Source organism: Furipterus horrens, unplaced genomic scaffold (genome assembly GCF_987537825.1).
Source record: "Furipterus horrens unplaced genomic scaffold, mFurHor1.1.pri manual_scaffold_4, whole genome shotgun sequence".
Classification (NCBI taxonomy): Eukaryota; Metazoa; Chordata; class Mammalia; order Chiroptera; family Furipteridae; genus Furipterus; species Furipterus horrens.
Genome location: NW_028327174.1, coordinates 86,003,653 through 86,029,359, shown reverse-complemented (window position 1 = coordinate 86,029,359; position 25,707 = coordinate 86,003,653). Strand labels below are relative to the sequence as shown.

The following is a 25,707-nucleotide window of genomic DNA, read 5'->3' as shown; positions in this document are numbered from 1 at the left end:
GCAACGTTGACCAGTTCTCTCCCTGCCTGTGCTGACGCTGCCGCCTGCTTGGTCTTCACACCACCTCCCTCTGCCCCACAATTCCACTAGCCCTCTAAGACTCAGATGTGTTACAGCACTGGCAGCGGTACCCCCCCCCCCCCAAGTAGTGCTCGCCTTTGGGTTCCAGGGGCCGCCTGTTTACACCTCTGTGACTGAGCTAGGTTTCGCATATGGTTCTGTTTATCCTTCTGTAAATTTCTTGAAGGTAGGGGCCATATCTTACTCTGCCAGGCGCAGTGTCTGGCATGGAGTGTTTTTAGTGGAAGAAGTTGTCCCTTGTCCTCAGAGAGCTTTCCATTTCCTCAGAGAGATGAGGCTAAAGAAGAATCAGGGAACACACATTCAGGAGCTGGTTTGAATGGGAGGGGGATCTGGGTCCTTTGGGGACCCAGGAACTGTGACAGCCCTGGTGATGTGTTGCCAGTTTTAGGTAAGATTTTCAGCTGATTTGTGGAGCAGAGCCTTTAGCAAAACAATATTGCTACATTTTCACAGACCAAAAGGCTGTTTGTACCCTAAGAAACCTTTTTCAGTAGATTTCTTTCTGAGTGGGGAGGTGGAGGGTACAGAGTGAGGGAGCCCAGCAGAAGGAGGTTATTTTGTGGTAAGTCATGGGGTGACATCTGTTAGAATGACAAATAACTGGATTCAAATCCTGTTTAGTTTCACTTTGGCTTTGCTAATCTGTGGCCTATCACACACTGAGTGACAAAGAAGGAAATAAATGTCTTTGTCCACATTGTGTTTATAGCTGCTCAGAAGGGAAGTCATATGATGAGTGGAAGTGCATAGACTTGACCATCAGAAATTTGGACCTCACCTTCCTCATCTGTAAAGTGAGTGACTTGGCCTCAGTGAACTTTAAGGTCTCTTCTGGCTCTAACATTCTATGCTTTTAGGATTTTAATTCCTGGGTGATCTTTAGCTAAACAGAAAACAGTGGATGTGTGAGCACTGGCCTGGGAGTCTAAAGATGGTGCCTTTAGATTCTGTTCGTCATGAAAAAGCTGGTGACTTTGGGCAATCACCTAGCTTCTCTGGGACTTCTTTTCCTTATATGTGAATACTAAGAAAGGATTAAGTTAGATGACTTATTGAAGATCCTTCCGGCTCTTCGTTCTAGTTATCAGAGATGGTTTGTTAATAATTGCTAGGTGAAGAGCTCTGAACTTGGAGTCCATTTATGGCTTCAAATTCAAGCTTTGCCATGCACTAGCTATGATCTTTGCTTAACTTCTCTGCACCTTGGTTTCCTTTCCTGTTAAGTGGGGATATCTGCTCTGCCTACTTCAGGGGGTTGTTGTGAGGATTAAATATGTGAGAGAACTTGTTAAACTTTAAATTTTATTTATTTATTTTTAGAGAGGGGAAGGGAGTGAGAAAGGGAGAGATACATCGATGTGAGAGAGAAACATCGATCGGTTGCCTCTTACACGCTCCCTGACTGGGGACGGAACCTACAGCCTAGGCATGTGCCCTGACCAGTAATTGAACCTGCAACCTTTCCCTTTGTGGGATGAGGCCCAACCCACTGAGCCACACCTTCAGGGCAAATTGTTCAACTTTCAAGTGCTATATAAGTTTTAAGAGGTATTAGTTACTGCTTAAGACGTTCATCAGCTGAGACAAATCTTCAAGGTGTTACTGAGGAGGGGACTGGCTCTGTGAGTTCTACTGTTAGGCTGAGTGTTGGCAGTTCTGGGAGCAGAGGGATCTTGGCAGGGCTTTTGGTGGGTTGCGATTTATACAGAAATCTGGGAAGCAAGCAAGGAAATAGGCCACAGCTCAGTAAGAAGGGAGGCATGCATGAGGGTGAAATGGGGTGGTGGGTGTCACAGGCTGCAGCACTCAGGGAGCTGCCTTTCCCACTTTTGGGGGGATCAGAGGGGGAGAGAAGGAGAATGCCAAATTGTTTCAAAAAGTACACATGCACATAATCCGAATTATTAATTTTTATAGAGTAGATGCAAGATTTTTCTCATAAAAAAATGTATAAAATGGTAAAACTGTGAGGCTATCTCATGTATGGTTGGATTCTGGGAAATTCATGTTTTCTATATTCTATGTATTTTCTATATTTTCCAGATTTTCTATAATGAACATGTATTTATTGAACCAGAAAAATAAAAATGCAGGTCCATCTTTTTTGTTTAACTTTTAATTTTTATTTGATTGAAGCAATAATAAAAATGCTTTTGAAATTAGGATATGTCTTGTCTTCCAAATCAATGTTGGATTTCTATGCTTTTCACCTATTTGTTCACATAATTTGAAGGGGGCTGGAATGTGGAAACCATCTATTTAAGTTATTTGGTAACATTAAAAACAGAATTTTATGTAGTTTAAAAAAATTTTAAATACATCATAGTACTAAAAAGGCATGCCCCCCAAGTCTGTTCTGTCACCTCAATTTCGTTGCACCTCTATGTCATTTAAAAAACATTACAAAAATAGGTTCTTATCATTGACCTGTAAGTCCCACTTCCAGGAATTCATCTGAAGGTAACAATTGAACCACCACATGAAGACAGAGGAATATTCATCACAGAGCTTTTTTATATAAGAGAAAAAAATATGAGCCAATGTAAACACACAAAAAGTTGGCTTATAATTCTTGCAATAATTAATGGGAACACAGGTCTGTATGTTCCCCTTCATGTGACATGCAAACGTTACATCCCCATTAAGTTAAAAAGCCTGTAATAAAGCTATTTCTATCTATCATGTATATATACATATACACATGCATGCTACTTATATATGTATATATACACACACAAATCCCACTTTTTGTTTAAAGAAAGTGGTGTACATATCCTCATAAATAAATGTGTGAAAAGACAGACATAGTTGTTTACTTTAGATATGGGATTATGGACTTCCCCCTTATTTCTCATGTTTCTACAACAAATATGTATCCCTTGTTAACTTTTTTAAAGGTGAAAATAACTTTTTACACTTGAAAATAGTTTTGTTCAATAACTTGGCACAATAGACTCAGGTTGTTGATAAAGCATTTATTAAATAACAATAAATGTCATTTGCTATATAAAAAGGCTTTCCTAGGTTCATTCTCAGTTGAACATATACTAGGAAACTTTTTTTTTAATCCTTATCCAGGGACAAGCTTAGAGAAGAGAAGGGAGGGAGAGAAACATCAATGTGAGAAAGAAATATTAATTGGCTGCCTCTTGTGTGCGGTGACCAAACGTGCAACCTAGGCATATACCCTGACTGGGAACCAAACCCACTACCTTTGGGTTTATGGGTAAGCACTCCAACCAATTGTGCCACACTAGTCAGGACAGGAAACTCTTTTAATCCACGAGGAGATTGATTTTAAATACTTATTATTAATTTTATGTTAATTATTAAATATTTTATTATTGATTTTTATTAATTAGCATATGAACTAGCCTAGGTAACTTGATTCTTTAACACCTCAGGTTCTTTTTCATTCAAATGAAGTTAATATTACTTTAGTAAGTTTATTGTGAGGATTGAGGCTACTTTGGTAAACAGATTCCACAACCTTATGTGGAAAACACTGTGGAATGTATGGTGGGCTTTATAAATACCAACCATTGTTAATTATTACTCACTAATCAACAATAATAGTATTCACTGAGTATTTGTACAACTATTAATACCTGCTTAGAAATAGAAAACAATAATCAGCACACAGCTGTGGGTTAATGACATTTAATGGGAAGACCATCTTATGTGCTGATGGTGTTCAAGGCCATGGCAGTCACTGAGGATGATTACGGGGAGAGAATAATTAGGAAGAGTCGTTTCCTCCGTGTAGAGGAGGTTCTTGAGGTGGCCTTGAAGATGGGGAGGCTGTGATGGAATAGAGGAGAAGAGTTAGCACCAGACAGAGGAGATGGGAAGGAGCTGGGTGTCTCCCAGGCTAGGGAGGAAAGTGACTGGATGGTGTGAACATTCCATGAGTGAACATGTTGGTTAGGTAAACCCAGGACCAGATCATGGGGAACATTAAAAGCTGGACAAAGGAGTACTGAGTTGATAAAAGAAATGGAATTCCAATCCCAAGTTCCCTTCACTCAGCCGATGATCCAGCGCTGTTTCCACAGCTGAACTGACATCCCAGGATCTGCACCTATGCGTCTCTCCTACCTCAGTGAAAGCATTTGTGGACAGTCTGTTTACTTATGTGCTGCATGTGTGTGAAAATGCCCCCCTTTGGGGTTGTTTTAACTATTTTTAAGGGTACAATTCAGTGGCATTAATTCCATGATATTGTGCAACCATCACCACTATCCAAATTTTTTTTATCACCCCAAATATAAACTTTGTACCCATTAAGCAATAATACCATGCTGCCCCCTCCCTTCAGCCCCTGGTAACCTGTGATCTGCTTTCTGTCTCTATATATCTGACTGCTCTAGCTGCCTCATGTCAGTGGAATCACACAATATTTGCCCATTTGTTTCTGGCTAATTTCACTTAGCTTTATGTTTTCAAGTTTCTTCCACATTGTAGCATGTGTCAGAACATCATTACTTTTTTGTGGCTGAATAACATTCCATTGCATGGATATACCATTAATTTTTCCTTTTGAAATGAAATAAATTGAAATGGCAGTAGTAGAGGATACTCTTTCCTTTTCTTTTAATGGCCTTATTTGGAAAATTAAAATTTGTCAACCTTATCTCAGTTCCCTGGAAGTTTTTTGAATCTTTACAGATCAGTCAAAGCAAAGTCTTGGGCCCACACTCTAGCACACTTTGCATCCTCTGTAATGCTGTAGTTCTTTTTGGCATCGTCACATGGTTTCTGCCATGGCTCAGAGGGCTCAGAGGATGCTGGCTGATGGCTATCTTTTCTCCTCATGTGTACTGGATAACATGGAATTTCCCATGAAGAGAAATACCTATTCATTTCTTGGCACTAAAGCTCTCCAAGGAAGTGAAAGTGTGCTTTCCTGATGTGGTGCAGTGAGAAGACAGAGACATGGACAAAGGTATACAATAGTCCCTCTCTATATTGCGGTTCACTTATCATGGCCTCACTGTATCATGGGATTTTAAAGAATATTATATTTAATTATTTATTGCAGGATTTTGTGGTACTGTATATGTATTTATATGCATAGTATTATGATTTTAATGATTTTTGCCTAAAAATTTTCAAAAAATTATAAAATATATAATAAGTGACTCTAACATTAAAAGAATATTAAATCAAAATAAGATACTGCACACTGTTTACAGTAGGTATTCTTTTTTTGTGGACGAACACGTACATTATGCTGAAAACAAGATGTACGCTTGAGCTCGAGCTCGAGCTCATTTGCCTACATGAGATTGTACATGGCACACGATTGGCTGATTGAGGGAAGGCAACCAACCAGAGCACTGTCTTGTGTATCCTGGGCACTGATTGGCTCAGTAACCGTAACATCAGTCTGTCTGCAATCCCGCACTGTGTGCATATGTTCAGCATCTCGCTTTGTCCACTTCACTCCTACCTCCAATCGCAGTGCGTAGTTTTGTTCTGCAGTGTTGTGTCTTGTGAAATTTTCCTTAAAGACTGAATTCATTGCAAGCCCTATGTTGCCACCCAAATGTTCTGTATCTTCTAAGGATTCTGGCAGTGAACCCAAGCACCAGAGGAAGATGCTTACCATAAAACAGAAGGTGGAACTTCTCGACATATTAAATGAAGGGAGAAACTATGTGTCTGTTGGCCGCCATTATGGGATCAATGAGTCTACGGTTCGCTATATAAAGAAGGACGAGAAGAATATCAGGTCTACGGCATCAGTGACTTTCAACAAAATGGCAAAGAGGGTGGTTACTTCCCACAATAAGATTATTGTGAAGATGGAGTCTGCATTAGCTGTGTGGATAAACAATTGCAGAAAAAAAGAATATCTCACTGGATACAAACACCATCTGGATGAAGGCCAAGCAACTGTATGATCATTTAGCAGCAAAAAGGGATGATCACGACGGTGATGAGAATGTAGAAGAGGACAATGACAACGATGCTGAAGTAGGACCTTTGAGTGCTTCTCCAACTAGACCAACCCCATTCAGTGCCAGCAAGGGCTGGTTTGACAAATTTCAGAAACCCATTGGACTCAAGAGCGTTTTTCTGCATGGAGAGGCTGCCTCTGCAGATAAAGCCAGAGCTGAGGAGTATGTGAACAACACATTCAACGACATCATCGAGGAAGGAGTCTATAAGCCTGAACAAATTTTCAACATGGATGAAACGGGCTTATTCTGGAAACAAATGCCATCTCGCACTTTCATTATGAAGGAAGAAGCAAAAGCCCCTGGTTTCAAGGCCCAAGAGATAGGGTAACTTTAATCATGTGTGGGAATGCTGTGGGCTTTATGATAAAGCCAGGGCTTATTTATAAGTTCAAGAATCCAAGGGCCCTATAAAGCAAAAATAAGAATATGTTGCCTGTGTACTAGATGTACAACCCTAAGGGTTGGATCACAAAACTCCTCACGACCGATTGGTTTCATCAATGTTTTATCATGCAGGTTAAGGTTTATCTGGCAGCGAAAGGCCTTGATTTCAAAATGCTTCTGATAATGGGCAATGCTGGAGGCCATGCTGTCGACCTGACATATGATGGCGTCGAGATAGATTTCTTTTTTTTTTTAAGTATCTTTTATTGATTATGTTGTTACAGTAGTTCCAATTCTTTCTCCCTTTGCTCCCCTCTGCCCAGTACTCCCCTTCCCTCCAGCAATCCCATCCCCCTTAGTTCATGTCCATGGGTCATGCACATAAATTCTTTGGCTTCACCCTTTCCTATATTATTCTTAACTTCCCTGTGTCTATTTTGTACCAGCTGATTATGCTTCTTAATCCCTGTACCATATCCCCATTTCTCCCCCTGCCCCCTCCCAGCTGATAACCCTCCAAATGATCCCCATATCTATGATTCTGTTCCTATTCTGGTTTGCTTAATTGGATTTTGTTTTTATTTTTTAGATTCAGTTGTTGATAGTTGTGAGTTTGTTGTCATTTTAGTGTTCATAGTTTTGATCTTCTTTTTCTTAAGTAAGTCCCTTTGACATTTCATGTAATAATGGCTTGGTGATGATGAATTCCCTTAGCTTTACCTTGTCTGGGAAGCACTTCATTTGGCCTTCCATTCGAAATGATAGCTTTGCTGGATAAAGTAATCCTGTTTGCAGTTTGCCTTTCATCACATTGAATACTGCTTGCAACTCCCTTCTGGCCTGCAAAGTGTCCTCTGAGAAATCAGCTGATAGTCCTATAGGCACCCCCCCTGTAGGCAACTCTCTGCCTCTCTCTTTATCTTTCACCTTTGGCATCTCAATCATGATGCGTCCTGATGTGGTTCCTTCTGGGTCCAGCTCTCCTGGGACCCTCAGTACTTCCTGGACCTGTATGTCCATCTCTTTTGCAAAATTTGGGAAGTTTTCCTCATTTTTAAAATTCTTGCTTCCTCATTCTGCACTGCTTGACTGTTTTTTTTCTTCCTTATGTTCCAAATAATGGATTTGAACCCGTTTCCTTCTCTTCACCATTGGTTTTGTGTGGATTTTCCTTTGTTTCACTTAGCATAGCTTTCACTTCTTCTCTTATGCGTTTGCCATACTCAAGCATGTCTGTCAAGCCTGTGAGCACCTTTATCACCAGTGTTTTGAATTCTGCATCTGTTAGGTTGTCTGTCTCCTCATCTGTGAGGTTGGCTATCTCCTAGTAGCTTAGTTCTCCCACTGGAACTTTGATCCGTTCCCCCTTTTGGCCATACTTCTCTGTCTCCTCATTCTGACAGGTTCCTGTGTTTGTTTGCCTCCTGTCCCAGGTAGAGCTGTTGCTCCTGTTACGTTGTAAGGGGTAGAACCTTAGGGATTCGTCAGTAGAAGGCGACCTGTTTCACCACGTTGTGGTGCTGTATGTGGGGGAGGAGTCTGAGAGGGAACAATGCCGCTTGCCCAGCACTCACCCCTTTTCCAGGTACCTCTCCCATTTTGGCACTAGACTGGTGCCCCTCTAGCTGCTGCCCTGGCTGTCGTTCCCAGAGTGGATGGGTCTGTGGATGTTCTAGGACCACGGGGGTCCTTTAAACAAGCTCACTCTGCTGAGAGACCGGCAGTTTCTGCCTCCACCCCAATCCCCACTGGTTTGCACAGTCAGAAGCAACAAGGCTTGATTTTCACTGGTGCTGTGACCGTGAGCTGTCCAGTGAGGAACTGGGAATGCTCCCCAGGTGTCCCTCCTGACTTTTTAAAATGTGTGGCTGTGCTTTCTGCCGGCCTGCCGCTGCCACTGCTGCCGCCGCTGCTGCTACTGCCACCACACAGCATCCTCTCCACCCCAGCTCCGCCCCTCCTACCTGTATAGATGAGTATTAGTATATCTTCTTTATATCTTTGTTCGCTGGCCTTCCATGGAGCTTGATTTTCTGGAACTTATGGTTGTTTCTAGTTTTGAGGTAGTTGTATTCCTTCTTAGTTGTGGAGGGAGACACAGTATGTCTGTCTATGCCTGCATCTTGGCCAGAAGTCCCATATAGACTTTTTGCTGCCGAACACCACATTGCTCATTCAGCCAGTGGATCAAGGTGTTATTCGCACTTTTAAGGCGCTCTGCACCCGAAACACCCTGCAAAATCTCATTGAAGCTATGGACTCAGATGAAGACTTCTTGCTAAAGGCATACTGGCGTGAGTACACAATGCATCGTGTCTCCAAAGTATTCAAAAGGCCATAAAGGAGATGAAGAGTGAGACTTTGAATGCCAGCTGGAAAAAAATTGTGGCCAGAAGTGGCCCATGATTACAAGGGATTCTCTCCAGATGAAATCCATTACTCCGCGGTGAATAAGGCTGTGAACCTGGCAAAAATATTGGGAGGAGAAGGGTTCAGTGACATGACTACTGAAGACATAAATACCCTGATCGATGTGCACTCTCAACTGTTGATGGATGAAGACCTGGAGGAGCTCACTAAGTCAGCAAGTGAAGAAGAGGATGAAGAACAAGATGAACAATGGGTTGAAGAAGAGGAGGAGGTTGGCCTAACACTTGCTCGTCTTGCAACCATGGTCAGAATAGGCAAAGAACTTCAATGAGTGGCTGAAGAATAGGACCCCCATGTGGTTCATTTGTTGCAGTTTGCAAATTCAATCCACAGTGCCATGTCAATTTACAAAAACATTCTCAATAAGAAAAAGAAGCAGTGCCAGCAACTCCGCATAACTATGTTCATCACTCAAACGAAGAGGTCAGTTATGCCTACGCCTTTAGCGGAAGTAGAAGTTACAGACAAGGCCGAAGATACTACTGCACCACCTGAAGAAGCACCTGATGAAGTGGTGCCTTTAGAAGAGCTGTAAAGCTCTTCTTTGCTGTACAGTACATTCATCTCATCTTCATCACCTTCACCGTCATCAGTACTGCACAGCTAACTCATCATCTTCATCATTCAAGTTGTAGTATACTTCACTGGTGAGTACCCATATAAAATTTTACAGTACTGTATACATATGTTGTTAAAGTTACATAGGTTTAAGAGTGTAGAATATGTTTAAGAACATAAGTAGTGTCTATAAAAGTGTGAAAAAGGTTAATAAGGGAGCGGGAAAGGTTAATAAGGGACTAGGAACGGTTTATAAGTGTGTGGGAAGGATTTATAAAGCCTTAAAATATATACAAATACTAAAATAAATCCAAGGTTCCTACTTTGCAGATTTTCACCTATCGCGGGGCGGGGGGTGGGGGGGGAGCTGGTCTAGAACCTAATACCCATGATAAGTGACGGAATACTGTACTTTAAAAAGAAGCAGTTAAATGTGGGAAGCAGTGAGAAGAGGGGATCAGCAAAGTTGGCTAAGCAGAGTTGGTAGACCCCAAAGCCTATGGTGCTCGGCAGTACTCCTAGCCCAGAGGCCTGTGCTGTGGTGGTTTTATGAATGAGGCTAGGGCTCTCAGAAAGGAAAGGAAAGCCCAAATAGAGTGTGCTGTGTGCCAAGTCTGTGTATGTGAAAACTGAGTATCAGGCAGGTGACACAGGTCTACTTGGAGAAACTACTGACTTATAATATTTTTAATGATTTTCCTAAAGTGAGTTCTAAATCTCCCCTCCCCACTGCTGAAAGTCCTTGCAATGCCTCTCTCTACAGACTGGGAGAATGAGGACTGCCAGTGCTGTATGTGTTTAACAGAAAGTAGGAACACACAGTGCAGCAGGTGTTTATCATCAGTCATTGGAAAGGCTGCCCCACTAGGCAGAAGACTCACCACCACCACAGTCCTGGGGCCGTTGAACTGGGGCAGTATAACATTGTAGGACTGGCTTGTGATTAGAGAAGCAGTGGTAACAGAGGAAGAAATGCAAGAAGAAGAATGTTTTCATAGGAAAATCTCAGGGATGTACAGGATGTTCCCTTAGAGTTCGTCTAGTCCATACCCAAGACTATAAGCTCTGAAAGGTTAAACATGTTGATGAAGTCATGGGGATAGTTTCTCTTGATTTCTAGTTCAGAGCCTTTTCTTCTATACCAAAGGAAGAGATGAGTGGGTGTGACTGGTGAGAGAGTGGTGAGGTTGTTTTTAGCTGCTGTGTAATGAAAACACACTTAAAGGCCCTAGTAAGAGGGCTAAGTTTACCTGGATTTTAAGCTTAGAGTAAGGAAGTCACATTTTATTATTTGTCACTATTGATGACATGTTTCTTTTGATATAAAAGAAACTACCAGGGTATTAATTTTCTTCATTAATGTGGTACCACCAGCAGCAATGGAAGGATATGAGATTTAGATTTTTTTAAATTTATTTATTTTTAGAGAGAGAGGAAGGGAGAAAGAGAAGATAAACATCAACATGGAGAGAAACGTTGATTGGCTGCCTCTTGCATGGGCTCTGATGGTGGAGCAAACCTACAACCCAGGCATGTGCCCCTACCAGGAATTGAACTGGCAACCTTTCGCTTTGCAGTACAGTGCCCAACTGAGCCACATCAGTCAGGGCGAGATATAGATTTTTAAATAAGCATTCATGTAGTATGATAAAGAAAAACTAGTCTAATGTTTAATGGTTCCTTCATAAGATCTCTATCACACCATGTATATGGCTTGTTTTTATCAAGGTGAGAGCCCAGGAGACAGGGAGGAAAAATGGAGAAAGAAAAGAAAGCCCACATTTACTGAGTATCAACTATATGCCTGGCACTTTATATAGGCTTGCTGGCTGGATTTTTACAATAGCCCTAAGATAAAATTGTTTTTATTGTATAGATGAGAACCTTAAGGATCAGAGAATCACACCATTGATTCCAAGACTCAGGGTTTTGTAATACACACAGTGATCTTACCTCACCAGGGTTGTTCACGGACATACACACTTATATCCTCTTTTCATAGTTATTTGGGAATCCTACTGAAGTAATATTATACAGCTAGAATATTTCAATGATCTTTTTCTACACTTCTTAAGGAAATGACAAAGAAAAGGGTCTGAGGGGCTTTCTCTGCCTCTAACGCAGTGCCTCCAACACTCTTTGCCCTGTACTTTGACTTTCATTCTTCCTTGCATTAGCAACACCTGACATATACTTACTTGTTTATTATCTATTTCTTTTTACTAGAAGGTAAGCTTCATGAGATATGCCATCTCCTTCGCCCAATAGTGGTACTGAAAAGGGATTTAAAATTTAAAGCATCCCATTTAAGCATCGATCACAAAAAGAGCCCAGAGTGACAGTTTTACTCTATGGCCACTCTTCTGTTTTCTATAGTTGATTTAAGACATTTTGGGAAACACAGCTAAAACAGGTTAGTACTGAGGTAAATTTGCTTCTGACTCCTCTGTCTGATCATGGTTGAAGTGACCAATAGATCACAAACATGGGGAGCCTGTCCCATTGCTAGATTCTGTGGAAGGGTGCTGTTTATGTGCAAAACTCTAAAAGGAATTTCTGCTTCACAGAGTGCCTATGAGGGCCATCTGGGATTCTGGGTTGGATTTGATAAACAGGCCTACTGCAAAGGCATGAGGGGTAAGAGCAAGAGTGAGCAGTAGGGCAGACTGGGAACTGTTCACTAGAGTTCCCTTAGCCACTGTGGCTTGGTATCCATGGGGTTGGAGATATTTGAGATCCATCTCTGCAAGGGTTCAGCCTTGGCATGGGAGTTGGTGGCACCAAGAAGTTCAGGCCACACCAGGCCTAAGGGGAGACAGTACCAAGTTATATACAGGGGGGCTCTCTCCCATTTCCTTCAGGCTGTTGGGTCATGGAACCTTGTTTTTCACCTCCCAGTTTAAAGTCCTCAAGGAGAATTGTAATAATACTCAGAGGAAGTACTGGGATCCAGGAAGAATACTTTCTTGCAGTCCTCTTTGGGGGTACACCCAAGGCTTGGGTAAAATTATCAATGTATAAGAATTATTAAATAGAAATTTTCTTCACACAGTTTGGGGTCCTATAAAAAGCATTTGCATCATTAAGACAGCAGAGCCTAACATTCAAGAACCATTCATACATTGACCAAATATTTATTATTTCTCATGTGCCTGACATTCTTCTAGATGCTTTGAACAGATCAGTGAACAAGAGACAAAAATCCCTACCTTCATGGCACATATATTCTATGAGAGAAAAAATTTTCTGGAGGAAAGAAGGAAACTTTAAACAGCGTTTGCTCTGCTCTGTTCTTTCAAAAAACAAACAAAAGAAGGTTTCTGTAGCTAGTCCACTTGAGTTATATGGATTCTCAAGAAATGTTCCACATATGCTCAAGGAGGTAAGTCACAATGATGTTCATTGAAACTTGTTCATGATAGGCAAAATTGGAAACAACCTAAATGTCACTAGAGAAAAGGATAAATAAATATGGTTTGCTTATTTTATAGCACTCAAGCACAGTGGTTGAGTTCATACCTCTGGGGCCAGGAGCCTAGGTTTTAATCCATCTTTGCCACTCAGTGGTCTCTCCTCCCATTCTGCTTTATTGAGATATAGATAATACATAACCTTGTTTAGGTTCAAGGTGTACAATGTGTTGATTTGATACACACATGTATTGCAAAATGTTTACCACCATAGTGTAGCTAATACCTCTGTTGTGTCACATAATTACCATTTATTTTTTTGTGGTGAAAGCATTTAATATCTATGTTCTTAGCAACTTTCAACTATATAATACTGTATTAACTATAATCACTGTGCTTCATGTTAGATCTCCAGAACTTATTCATCTTATAACAAAGCTTATACCCTTTGACCAATATCTCCCTATTTCCCCCACTCCTCTTCCCCTGGTTAACTAGCACTCGGTCTCTATGAGTTTGACTTTTAGATTCCACATGTGAGATCATACAGTATTTGTCTTTCTTTGTCTGATTTATTTCACTTAGCATAATGCTCTCAAGGTTCATCCATGTTGTTGCAAATGGCAGGACTTCCCTCTTTCTCATGGCTAAATAATATTCCATCATGTATATGTACCATATCTTTATCCATTCATCTGTTTGGGTTGAATGGATATCTTAGCTATTGGGAATAATAATGCTGCAGTGAACAGCAGAGAGCAGATAGCTCTTCTAGATCCTGTTTTCATTTCCTTTGGACAAATGAAAAAACAGGCATGAAATTGCCAGATCATTTGGCAGTTCTATTCTTAATTTTTTTTGAGAACCCTCCATCTTGTTTTCCATAGGGGCTACATCAGTTTACATTCATTCACACCAACAGTTCACAAGGGTTCCTTTTTCTCCACATCCTGGCTGACACTTACATATACTTTGTCTTTTTGATGATAGCTATTTTAACAGGTGTTAGGTCATTGTGGTTTTTGATTTTCATTTCCCTGATGATGCTGAGCATTTTTTCATGTACCCATTGGCCATTTGTATGTTTTCTTCAGAAAAATGTCTAGTTAGACCCTCTGTCCATTTTTAAATCAGACTTATTTATTTATGCTATTGAGTTGTATGTGTTCTTGTTGGATATTAGTGTCTTATATATATGATTTGGAAGTATTTTCTCCCATTTAATAGATTGTCTTTTAATTTTGTTGATGGTTTCTTTTGTTGTGCAGAAGACTTTTAGTTTGATGTAGCCCCTTGTTAATCTTTGATTTTGTTGTGTATGTTTTTCATGTCATATCCAAAAAAAATGTTGCCAAGACCAATGTCAAGGAGTTTTTTCCTACATTTTTTATGAGTTTTATGGTTTCTGGTCTTACGTTTATGTCTTTCATCTATTTCAAGTTAATTTTTGTGAGTCGTGTAAGATAGGGCTCCATTTTTATTCTGCGTGTGGTTATCTAGTTTTCCCAATACCATTTGTTAAAGGCTATCCTTTCTCTATTGAATATTCTTGTTTTGCTTGTCAAATATTAGTTGACTGTATGTGAGGGTTTATTTCTGGGGCTCATAGTTCTGTTCCATTGATCTATGTGTCTGTTTTTATGCTAGTACCAGACTGTTTTGATTGCTATAGCCTTGAAGTAGGGTGTGAAATCAGGAAGTATGATGCCTCCAGCTTTTGTTTTTCTCTCTCAGATTGCTTTATCTATTTGGGGTCTTTTGTAGTGTCATATAAGTTTTAGGATTGTTTGTACTATTTCTGTGAAAAATGCCTTGGAATTTTGATAGGGATTGCAAATGGATCTATAGATGGCTTTGAGAAGTGTGGACATCTTAGCAATGCTAATTATTTTGATTCATGAACATGAAATGTCAGTTGCTTGTGTGTCTTCAATTTCTTTCATCAAAGACTTGTAGTTTTCAGTGTGCAGATCTTTTACCTCCTTGGTTACATTAATTCCTAAGTGTTTTTATTGTTTTTGATACTATTGTGAATATAATTATCTTCCTTATTTCTTTTTCAGATGTTTTGTTGTTAGTGTGTAGAAATGCACCTGATATTTGTAAGCTGATTTTGTGTCCATTCACTGGTCTTAAGTTCTCATTTGTAACCTGGGGATTACTAACAGTACTTATATTACAGGTCTATTTGAGTGTTATATGAGAAGTGTAAAGCCAGAATAGTGCTTAGAACACAATAAGCTCTTAATAAACGTTAGCTATCTTTATTATTATGCTGATAATAGAGCATAACATACCCATTAAAAGCAATGGGCTAAGTCTATATACCTACATGATTTAAAAACGAACTTTTCCCTCATTTATTCATTCAAGAAATATTTATTGAATGCCGACTGTGTTCCAGTTAGTATTCTAGGTTTGGAATCACCAGTGAACAAAACAGACAAAGTCCTTCCCTCAGGGACCTTATATGCCAGAGACAGGGATGTAAAATATAAGAAAATGATGTTATTTCAGGAAGTTAAGTGCTGTGGAAAAGGGAAAAGAGAAGGATAGTAAAGCTGTTTGGGATTGCCAGAATTCAGGTGGGGATTGATTGAATTTTAAGCCAACAAAACAAATATGAGAAAATGTAGCTAATTATCAGCTCCCAGTGATGCATATACATCTGCTTGCTACACTATTTCTTTTGCCTTCCTATTATTTTTTCCCAAAATTACTCTCTATGACACAAGAGATAAAAAATAATGAGTCTGAGGAGCCTGTCAAGATGAGGAGACAACTTCCGGCCAAGATGGAGGCCTAGGCTGACACACTCTGTCTCCCTCCACAACTAAGAAGGAATACAACTACCACAAAACCAGAAATAACCAGAAGTTTCAGAAAATAAAGCTACATAAAGTCCAACATATGAAGTTATAAAAAGGTGGTGCTGTCAAGATGGGTAGGAGGGGTGAAGCTGGGACAGAGAGGTCAAGCTGTGCTGGCAGTGGCAGCTGTGGTGACAGCAGTGGGACGGCGGTAAGCACAGACACCTGTATTTAACAGGAGGCGAGAAGTGCCTGGGGAGCACCCCCGGCTGCAGACCAAACCCGTCAACCCACGATTCCAACGCTGGGGAAGGCAGACCCCCGTTGCATCAGACTGTGAGGGCCAGAGAGTGTGGGGACGGAGGAAGAGGCTCCTGGTCTCTCAGCGGAGAGTGAATGGCAGGAATCCATCTTGGACCCCCATCCCCACAGAAAACGCCACACACAGCGTGGTGAGAAGGATCACCTGGTTGTGACAAGTGCACAGGCCTCTGCCCCCTATAGTGTAGGAGGTGTGACAGCCCCGCCCAGGAAGCAAAGGTGAACACAAAACTGTCAGCATGGCACAGATCATGATAGAGATCCCAGTGATGCAGCTGACCAGACAGCAAATATCTAATCTAACAAAGCAGCAGACAGGAAATCTTTCTGAGGCACAGTTCAGAGCTTTGATTATAAGAATGGTTACAGACCTAACAGCACATCTTCAACAAGATGGGGAAGGAATGAAGGCTAGCCCTGCTGAAATGAATGAAAGTACATATGAAACTAGTGGTGAGGGAAAGGAAACCAGGGATCAAATCAACAAATCGGAACATAGGGAAGGAACAAACAGTCAACCAGTGCAGAAAGAGGAAATGAAAAGTGAGGAAAATGAGGAGAGGCTCAGAAACCTATAGGACAGCTATAAGCAGGCCAACGTCTGAATCATGGGGTTGCCAGAAGGTGAAGAACAACTAGAAATTGAAAAATTATGTGAAAAAATAATGAAGCAGAACTTCCCTAATTTGGGGAAGGAAATAGACTTACAGGTCCAGGAAGCATAGAGAGTTCCAAAAAACCTGGACCCAGGGAGAACCACCCCAAGACACATTATAATCAAAATGTCAAAAATTAAGGATAAAGAGAGAATCTTAAAAGCAGCAAGAGAGAAGAAGAGAATTACATACAAAGGGGTCCCAATAAGACTGTCAGCTGATTTCTCAAAAGAAACTCTGCAGTCAAGAAGGGACTGGCAAGAAATATTCACAGTAATGAAAAGCAAAAACCTACAACCACAATTACTCTATCCAGCGAAGCTGTCATTCAGAATAGAAGGGCAGAGAAAGTGCTTCCAGGACAAAGGAAAACTGAAGGAGTTCATCAGATCCAAACCACTGTTATATGAAATGTTAAAGGGACTTGTTTAGGAGAAAGGATCAAAACTATGAACATTAAAATGAAAGCTGTATCACAACAACCAACAACAGAAGCTAGGGAATAGAAGCAAAGGCAAACTAAGTAGGCAACGAGAGTATGAAAAGAATAATAGGTATGGGGGACATTTTGGGGGGACGTCAGTGGGGAGGGGGAAGGGGTGAAAGGGAAGGGGATGGTACAGGAATTAAGAAGCATAGTAGGAGGGAGTGGAATAGATAGAAAGATGTTGAGAAGGACTATATGCACAACGAATGGGCATGTACTAAGGTGGAGGGACAGCTGGAGGGAGGGGAGTCACTGGGTGGAGGGGAACAAAGGAAAAAGAAATTGAGACAACTGTAACAGCATAATCAATAAAGCATATTAAAAAATAAAAATAAATAAAATCAATAAGCATGTCCTTGGGTTATGATAAAAGAAAGTTATTTTTTTTAAATGAGTTTGAAATATAAAGGGAGCTGGTTAAGAAGCAAGAACAATGTTAAATGAGTTAAATGAGATATAGTTCTTTAAAAGAATCTAATGTAAATGTTGAAATTTTAAAGTCCATTAGAGATAGAAATGAGCAGAATCACAACGCAGAAAATTAAAGTCACATAGAAGGTAAGTCTGAGAATAAGTATAACCAGAAAAATATATAACCAAAGCAACAATTACAGATATAATAGGGCATACTTCTGAGTTGAAGTCCTAAACAAAAATGGTAAGAAATAAATTCAATACCTAGACATATCCTGGTAAAACTGTTGCAAAAGCTGTTAAGTAACTACCCCTACTTCCTTAGTTCCTTTTTGTTAGGTGTAGCAATGTGCCAACTGATCCCGTTTCCCAGCGCCTTGCTTCTTGCTATGTAGAATATGGAAGAGAGCTGGAGCTGCAGTAGCACCCTATGCCCAGTAGGAGGCACAGGAGAAGGGATGGACGCTGTCTGCTGAGAAACACACACATTTAATGTTTACATGGGAAAAGATTAAAGCAAAAACAAAGACGGTAGACACCTGGATCCATGTGATACCAGCTCTGGATTCTACTTCTGGCTCTCTCTCTCTCTGTCAATATATAGATAGATAGATTTAAAAGCCACTGTGATCTGATTTTCTATTAAATGCAATTGGCCCACTTTTAACTGAAACAAATTTGAACTATAAACATCTGTGGGAAAGGACTGTAATACAGTAATTCTCATTCAGCCAAATTGCTAATGTATGAAGACAATGGAAGGGCATTCTCAGACCCACAGGTGCTCACAAAGTATGTAATACCCATGTGCCCTGACTTTGTATAGACATGGGGTGAAATTCTGGCAGCACCACATCCAAGCTGTGTAAACCTGGACCAGTTATTTACTCCCTCGAAGCGTAAAGCTTAAGGACAATTAACATATGCCCAGTCCTTTGGTTAGTGCTTAGAACTTTTGGGAAATAAAAAAAAATTTATAGGAAGAACCAACTTTAGTCTACCATGAGAAGGATCAAAACATCAAGAGGGAGATATATTTTTATTTGATATTATTCAGAAATATCTCTACAAGAAAACAGGAAAGTGAAAGTTTAAGTTTTATAAAGGAATGTTGTGCTACTATTGAATATAATCAAGAAAATATTGGAAAAGAGGACAATGAAGAAAAACTTACACATCAAGTTTAGTGGAACAAAATATAAAGCTCAATGACAGGCCTAATTACTTGTTATTTATTAAAGAGTAAAATGTGTTTTAAAACAATGGGGAGTTGACTGAATAATTATTCAGTCAATAGTTTTGGTATCACCAAGTTGCCATGTGGAAAAAAAAAAATCAAGTTGGATCCTTAGCCAATGTCACAGCCAGAATAAAATTTTGAATGGATTGGGGAATAAAATGTATTAGAACACAAATGAGTATTTACATAAACTTGGGGAAGGAAAGACTGTTGTAAATGTATGATGAAAGGTAGAAAACAGAATACAAAAGAGATACACGTGACTAGAAAAGTTTTTAAAAATTTAAACTTCTATGTTAGAGTTTTGTTATAACCAAAATTAAAAAGTATTTGATGTACTCAATAAATTTACATATTTACTAAGACATACATCTCCTAATAAGGAAGTTTTATTAACAATCAAATAAAGACACAGAAATGCAATTCACAAAAGAAAATCTTGAAATGACCAGCACACAACCTTGCTGGTAATCAAGAAGTTGGGAACAGACTGAATGCCTAACAATCAAGGAGTGATTAAGTAAATTGTGGTACATCCAAATGTCATAAACATTAAAAATAATGTCAGAATAATATTTCATAAAGTGGGAAATAAATACTGTGGAAATAAGTGGTGAAAGTTAGTATAATCTACACTCTGTTTTTATAAAACAAAATATCAGATGAAAAAGAAAATCAATCAATCAATCAATCAATCAATCATCTCCTGGAGAAAAGATCAAAGTGTTAATACTAATTCTTTTTAGGTGGGGGAATATAGGAACCTCTCCTTTTTTGTGGTTTTCTGTTTCAAAATATTCTGTAGTAAATATGTATTTCTTTGCAAATTAGAAGAGAAAAATTATCTCCTCACCAAAGGACATGCTTATTGATTTCAGAGAGAGGAGAAGGGAGGGAGAGAAACATCGATGTGAGAGAGAAACATCACTTGGTTGCCTCTTGTATGTGCCCCAACTGAGAACTGAACCATGAGGCATGTATCCTGATCAGGAATCGAACCCTTGACCTTTCAGTTTATGGGACAATGCTCAACTAAGTGACCCACACTGGCCAGGGCAGGAAAAACAATTTTTTAATGTTTGTTTAGACAAAGACGCATGGGCTAGCTTGAAGGGGTACCTGCTGGCTAAAACTGGACAATTATTTTTTAAGTATATTTTATTGATTATATTTTTACAGCAGTTCCAATTTTTTTTCCCTTTGCTCCCCTCCGCCCAGTACCTTCTTTCCCTCCAGCAATCCCACCCACCTTAGTTCATGTCCATGGGTCATGCATATAAGTTCTTTGGCTTCACCCTTTCCTATATTATTCTTAACTTCCCCCTGTCTATTTTGTACCGACCAATTATGCTTCTTAATCCCTGCACCATTTCCCCATTTCTCTCCTCCCCCACTCACAGCTGATAACCCTCTAAATGATTCCCATACCTGTGATTCTGTTCCTATTCTGGTTTGCTTAGTTGGATTTTTTTATTTTTTAGATTCACTTGTTGATAGTTGTGAGTTTGTTCCCATTTTAGTGTTCATTGTTTTTATCTTTTTCTTGAGTAAGTTCCTTTGACATTTCATATAATAATGATGATGAACTCCTTTAGCTTTACCTTGTCTGGGAAGCACTTTATCTGCCTTTCCATTCTAAATGATAGCTTTGCTGGATAGAGTAATCTTGATTGTAGGTCCTTGCTTTTCATCACACTGAATACTTCTTGCCAGTCCCTTCTTGTCTGCAAAGTTTCTTTTGAGAAGTTAGCTGACAGTCTTATAGGCACCCCTTTGTAGGTACCGCTCTGCTTTTCTCTTGCTGCTTTTAAGATTCTTTCTTTATCTTTCACCTCTCGCATTTTAATTATGATGTGTCTTGGTGTGGTCTTCTTTGGGTCGAGCTTGTTCGGGACTCTCTGTGCTTCCTGGACTTGTATGTCTATTTCCTTCACCAAATTTGGGAAGCTTTCCTTCATTATTTTCTCACATAGGCTTTCAATTTCTTGCTCTTCCTCTTCTCCTGGCACCCCTATGGTTTGGATGCTGGCACGTTTGAAGTTGTCCCAAACGTTCCTAAGGCTCTCCTCACTTTAAAAAAATTCTTGTTTCCTCATTCTGTACCAGTCAACTGTTTTTTTCTTCCTTATGTTCCAAATCATTGATTTGAACCCAGGTTTCCTTCCCTTCACCATTGGTTTTGTGTGGATTTTCCTTTGTTTCATTTAGCATAGCCTTCAATTCTTACCTTATGCATTTGCCATACTTAAGCATATCTGTCAAGCCTGTGAGCATTTTTATCACCAGTGTTTTGAACTCTACATCTGTTAGGTTGGCTGTCTCCTCATCTCTTAGTTCTCCCACTGGAACCTTGATCTGTTCCCCATTTTGGGCCATACTTCTCTGTCTTCTCATCTTGACAGGCTACTGTATTTGTTTGCCTGTGTGTCTTAGGTAGAGCTGTTGCTCCTGTTATCTTGTAGTGGGCAGAGCCTTAGGTATTTGTCAATACAGGGTGACTCATTTCACCACATTGTGGCGTTGTATGTGGGGGAGGGCTCCGAGAGGGAACAATGCCTCTTGCTCAGCACTCGCCCCTTTTCCAGGCTCTTCTCCCACTTCCATATGGGACTGGTACCTCTCTAGCTGTTGCTCTGGCTGTCATTCCCAGAGTGGGTGGGTCTGTGGACATTCTAGGTCCGTGGGGGCCTTTTAAACAAGTAGACTCCAATGAGAGACTGGCAGTTTTTGCCTCCGCCCCAACCCTCACTGGTTTGCTCAGTCAGAAACAATGAGGCTTTATTGTCCCTGGAGTTGGAACTATGAGTTATGCAGTCTGGTCTGGTGCTGTGAGTGTTCCCCAGGCATCCTTCCCCACTTTCTAAAACATGTGACTGCACTTTCTGCTGGCCTGCTATTGCTGCAGCCACCACACCACGTCCTCTCCGCCCAGCCTCTGCCCCTTCTACCTGTCTGGATGAGTATTTCTTCTTTATATCTTTGTTTGTTGGACTTCCATACAGCTCGATTTTCTGGATCTTCTGGTTGTCTCTAGTTTTGAGGTAGTTTTATTCCTTCTTAGATGTGGAGGGAGATGCAGCATGTCAACCTATGCCTCCATCTTGGCCGGAAGTCGCAAAATTTGGAACAATTTGAGCATCATAAAGAATAACGGTGGTAATGATTATTAAAAGGGAAGAGAAATAAAGTTCGTCACAGGACGATGCTACCTAGTCAGTTACATAATGAGAAAATCAATATTCTACATTTACAACGTAGTACTTGCCAGGCATTCATTAGCAATGAGGTAAAGATCATTGAAGGAGAGGTTGTTGGGGTTTCACAGCTTGACACCGCCCCCCCATTACATGATACTACAAATGGAGAGATGTGGCTGACACCACCTTTTAGCCAAGTGATCAAACTTAGCACACAATGTTGTTATGTGCAAGCAGAAGTACACAAATATCACCTATGTATTTTCCTTCCAAAATGTTTAAGCTGGATCTAATCATGAGGAAACTATCGGACACACCTGGAATGTGGGGCTTGCTCAAGTCAACTGACCTGGACTCCTCAAAACACAGAACCAAAGAGAGCATGAGGACAGTTCTAGATTAAAAGATCCTGTAGAGACATAATAGCCAAGTGCAGTAATAGAACCTATGACCAATATTATTGGGACCACTGGGGACATTTTAAAAGATTTAAATTTTAAAATTTACCAGCATCAGCTATTATAATTTATTTTTTTAGATGTGAAAGTGTTATTGTAGTTACATAGGAGAATGTTCTTATTCATAGGAGACACCTGACAAAGAATTTAGGAACAAAATATCAGGATGTCTTATTTTCAAATGGTTCATCAAAAACACATATGTGAGAACTAGAACAAATAATCCAAGAATTTATATGGAACCACAGAAGACCCCAAATAGTCACAGCAATCTTGAAAAGAAGAACAAAGTTAGAGGTATCACGCTACCTGATATCAAACTCTACTACAAGGCCACAGTAGTCAAAACAGCATGATACTGGAATAAAAACAGATGTATAAGAACAATGGAATAGAATAGAGAGCTTAGAAATAAACCCATGCCTATATGGTCAATTAATATTTGACAAAAGAGGCAAGAACATACAATGGGGTAAGAACAGTCTATTCAACAAATGGTGTTGGGAAAATTGTACAGATATGTGCAAAAACAAAAAACTAGACCACCTTCTTATACCATATACAAGAATAAACTTAAAATGGATTAAAGACTTAAATGTAAGAATCAATACCATAAAACTGCCAGAAAAACACATAGGCAGTAAAATCACAGACCTCTTTTTAGTAATTTTTTTTCTGATATATCTCCTCAGGAAAGGGGAAACAGAAAAGGGACAACTACATCAAACTAAAAAGTTTGCACAGCAAAGGGAACCATCAATGAAATGAAAAGACAACCCGCTGAATGGGATAGCATATTTGCTAATGATATATCTGACAAGGGGTTAATTTCCAAAATACTAAAGAACTTATAAAACTCAACACCAAAAACAATCCAATTTAAAAAATGGGCAAAGGACCCAAATAGACACTTTTCCAAAGAGAACATCCAGATGGCCAATATATATGAGAAGGTGCTCAAAGTCACTAATTGTCAGAGAAATGCAAATTAAAACCACAATGAGATATAACCTCACAACTGTCAGAATGGCTGTCATCAATATATTAACAAACAAGTATTGGTGAGGATGTGGAGAAAGAGGGACCCCTCTGCCCTGTTGGTGGAAATGCATATTGGTGCAGCCACTGTGGAAAACAGTATGGAGGTTACTCAAAAACTTAAAAATGGAACCGATTTATGACCCATTGATTCCACTTTTGGTATATATCCAAAGAAACCCAAAACACTAATTCAAAAGAATATATAACTCCTATGTTTATTGCAGTGTTATTTACAAAATAGCCAAGATATGGAAGCAACCCAAGTCCCATCAATAGACCAATGGATAAAAAAAGCTGTGGTGCATATATACAATTGAATATTACTCAGCCATTAATAGGATGAAATCTTAACATTTGTGACAGTATGGGTGGACCTAGAGGGTATTATGCTAAGTGAAATAAGTTAGTTGGGCAAAGATAAATACCATGTGATTTCACTTACATGTGAAATCTAAAGAACAATATAAATGAACAAACAAAACAGAAACAAACTCATGGTTGCCAGAGGGGAGTGGGGCTGGTGGAATGGGTGAAAAAGGTGAAGGGATTAAGAAATACAATACAAATTGGTTGTTACAAAACAGTCACAGGAATGTGAAGTACAGCACAGGGAATATAGTCAATGATATTTTAATAATGATGCATGGTGTCAGATGGGTACAAGAAATCAGGGAGACCACTTTGTAAAGTATATGATTGTCTAACCACTATGTTGTACACCTGAAACTAATACAAAATAATATTGAATGTAAATTGTAATTGAAAAAATAAAAAATATATGGGAGAGGCAAAATAGGTTAGGTAAAATGTTAACAACTGGTGATTGTAGATAAAGTGTTTATTGTATTATTTAATTTATAGGTTTGAACATTTTCTAAATATAAATATTTTTGGGGGGGAGAAAGTTTAGGTGGAAATAATAGGAGAAAAGAATAAATGAGCTGTGAAGGGCACAGCAACCAAAACCATGTGTGGACCTTGTTTGGCTTTTGATTCAAACAAACCCACCAAAGGAAAACATTTATGAGACAATCAGGGAAGTCTGAACACTGAAAGGATATTTGGTGAAATGAAGTATGAAGCTGGTGAGATTAGCCATCTGATAACTATAGAAGCCAGGCCATGGGTACATGGGGAATGAGTATATTATTCTGTCTACTTTTGCATGTCTGAAAATTTCCATAATAAAAAGTTAGGGGTACAACTCAAAATTATACAGTAATGTTGTATTTTGTCAGTGAGTGAGCAAGCGACTAATAGATATCTAATTATATTTCCATGGTTCTCTATTATGAAATAAAGGATTACACAGAATAATGATAAGTTGGGAAATCAAGGGTAGTACTTGAGTTTCTCCCATAGTAGTGATTTTAAGTAAATTTGGTGCGGAGCTGGGGAGGTGAAGGTTCTGTGGTATTGTAATTGTCTTTACTTTTCTCCCCTTTTGTTGTATTTTTATTCTCTCAATTTCCCCCATGCACGAGGCTCCTGACCATCATAAAGAAAAGCCAGAGATGGGGCACTGTCCTTACCACTTCTGAAGCACATGGAATGGTACTTATTGTTTCCATTCAAGTCTGAGAATCTTGATTGTCTGTTTAATCAGGTCTTAATTTAGTTAGGAGAGCTTCTATTGTCCTGCACATTGAAGATGCTATGGGGGGCTGCCAATGCTAATTAAATATTCAGGTGGAGATAGAACATGTTTTTGAAGGAATAATCATTCAGGAAGATCACTCCACCAGCAATTCCATTAGAACTGTAAAGGAGCTGCTTGTTAAGAGGACCACCTAGGCTACAGTCAGACGTGCCTTAGGAAATGCTGAGCATGTGGTCCCACTCCACAGGGGTCCTGAGCAGTTGAACTTATACTCTCAGGTAAAATTTTTCAGTCAAGGAGGACAGTAGTTTCTTTGTTGTGATTCGTTTTTGTTTTCTAGAAGGGTATAAGACTCAAATATGATGTAAATTGGACACTCAAGCCTTAAAGCTTTTAAAAGAAAACATCAGAGGGTATTCACCACCATAGATAATGTAAGCCAAAAAGAACGAGGAAAACAAGAGTTGATAAGACTATGTATAGGTAAAGAAACTCTGAAAATGGTGAAAAACCAAAACAAAACCCGTGAGTGGCAGACTTAGAAAAACAAATGAAACCAGGTTCAGAAGGGATATTAAATTTGAGACCAAAAAGAGAAAAAAAGATCTTGCAACTAATATCCAGTTGCTTAAGTTAGTACACAAAAGGAGC

The 25,707-nt window shown here is 39.5% G+C and overlaps 1 protein-coding gene and 1 non-coding gene across 4 annotated transcripts in view; both read left to right on the top strand.

Annotated features, from left to right (window-relative positions):
- Positions 1 to 25,707, top strand: part of N4BP2L1 (NEDD4 binding protein 2 like 1) — a 35,987-nt gene that overhangs the window by 1,084 nt on the left and 9,196 nt on the right. The window contains exon 2 of one of the 3 annotated variants that reach the window (XM_090273708.1): positions 976 to 2,085. The exons of 1 other annotated variant lie outside the window; for it this stretch is intronic. In XM_090273708.1, the coding sequence (XP_090129834.1) occupies positions 976 to 1,105 (130 nt within the window). In that variant the 3' untranslated portion in view covers positions 1,106 to 2,085. Of the gene's footprint in view, positions 1 to 975; positions 2,086 to 12,629; positions 12,805 to 25,707 lie in introns of those variants that run through there. One more of the 3 variants, XM_090273706.1, reaches the window with a different exon arrangement.
- LOC150012338 (small nucleolar RNA SNORA16B/SNORA16A family) lies at positions 11,717 to 11,828 on the top strand. Its single transcript, XR_016510969.1, has one exon. It is a non-coding gene; the product is annotated as a small nucleolar RNA SNORA16B/SNORA16A family (small nucleolar RNA).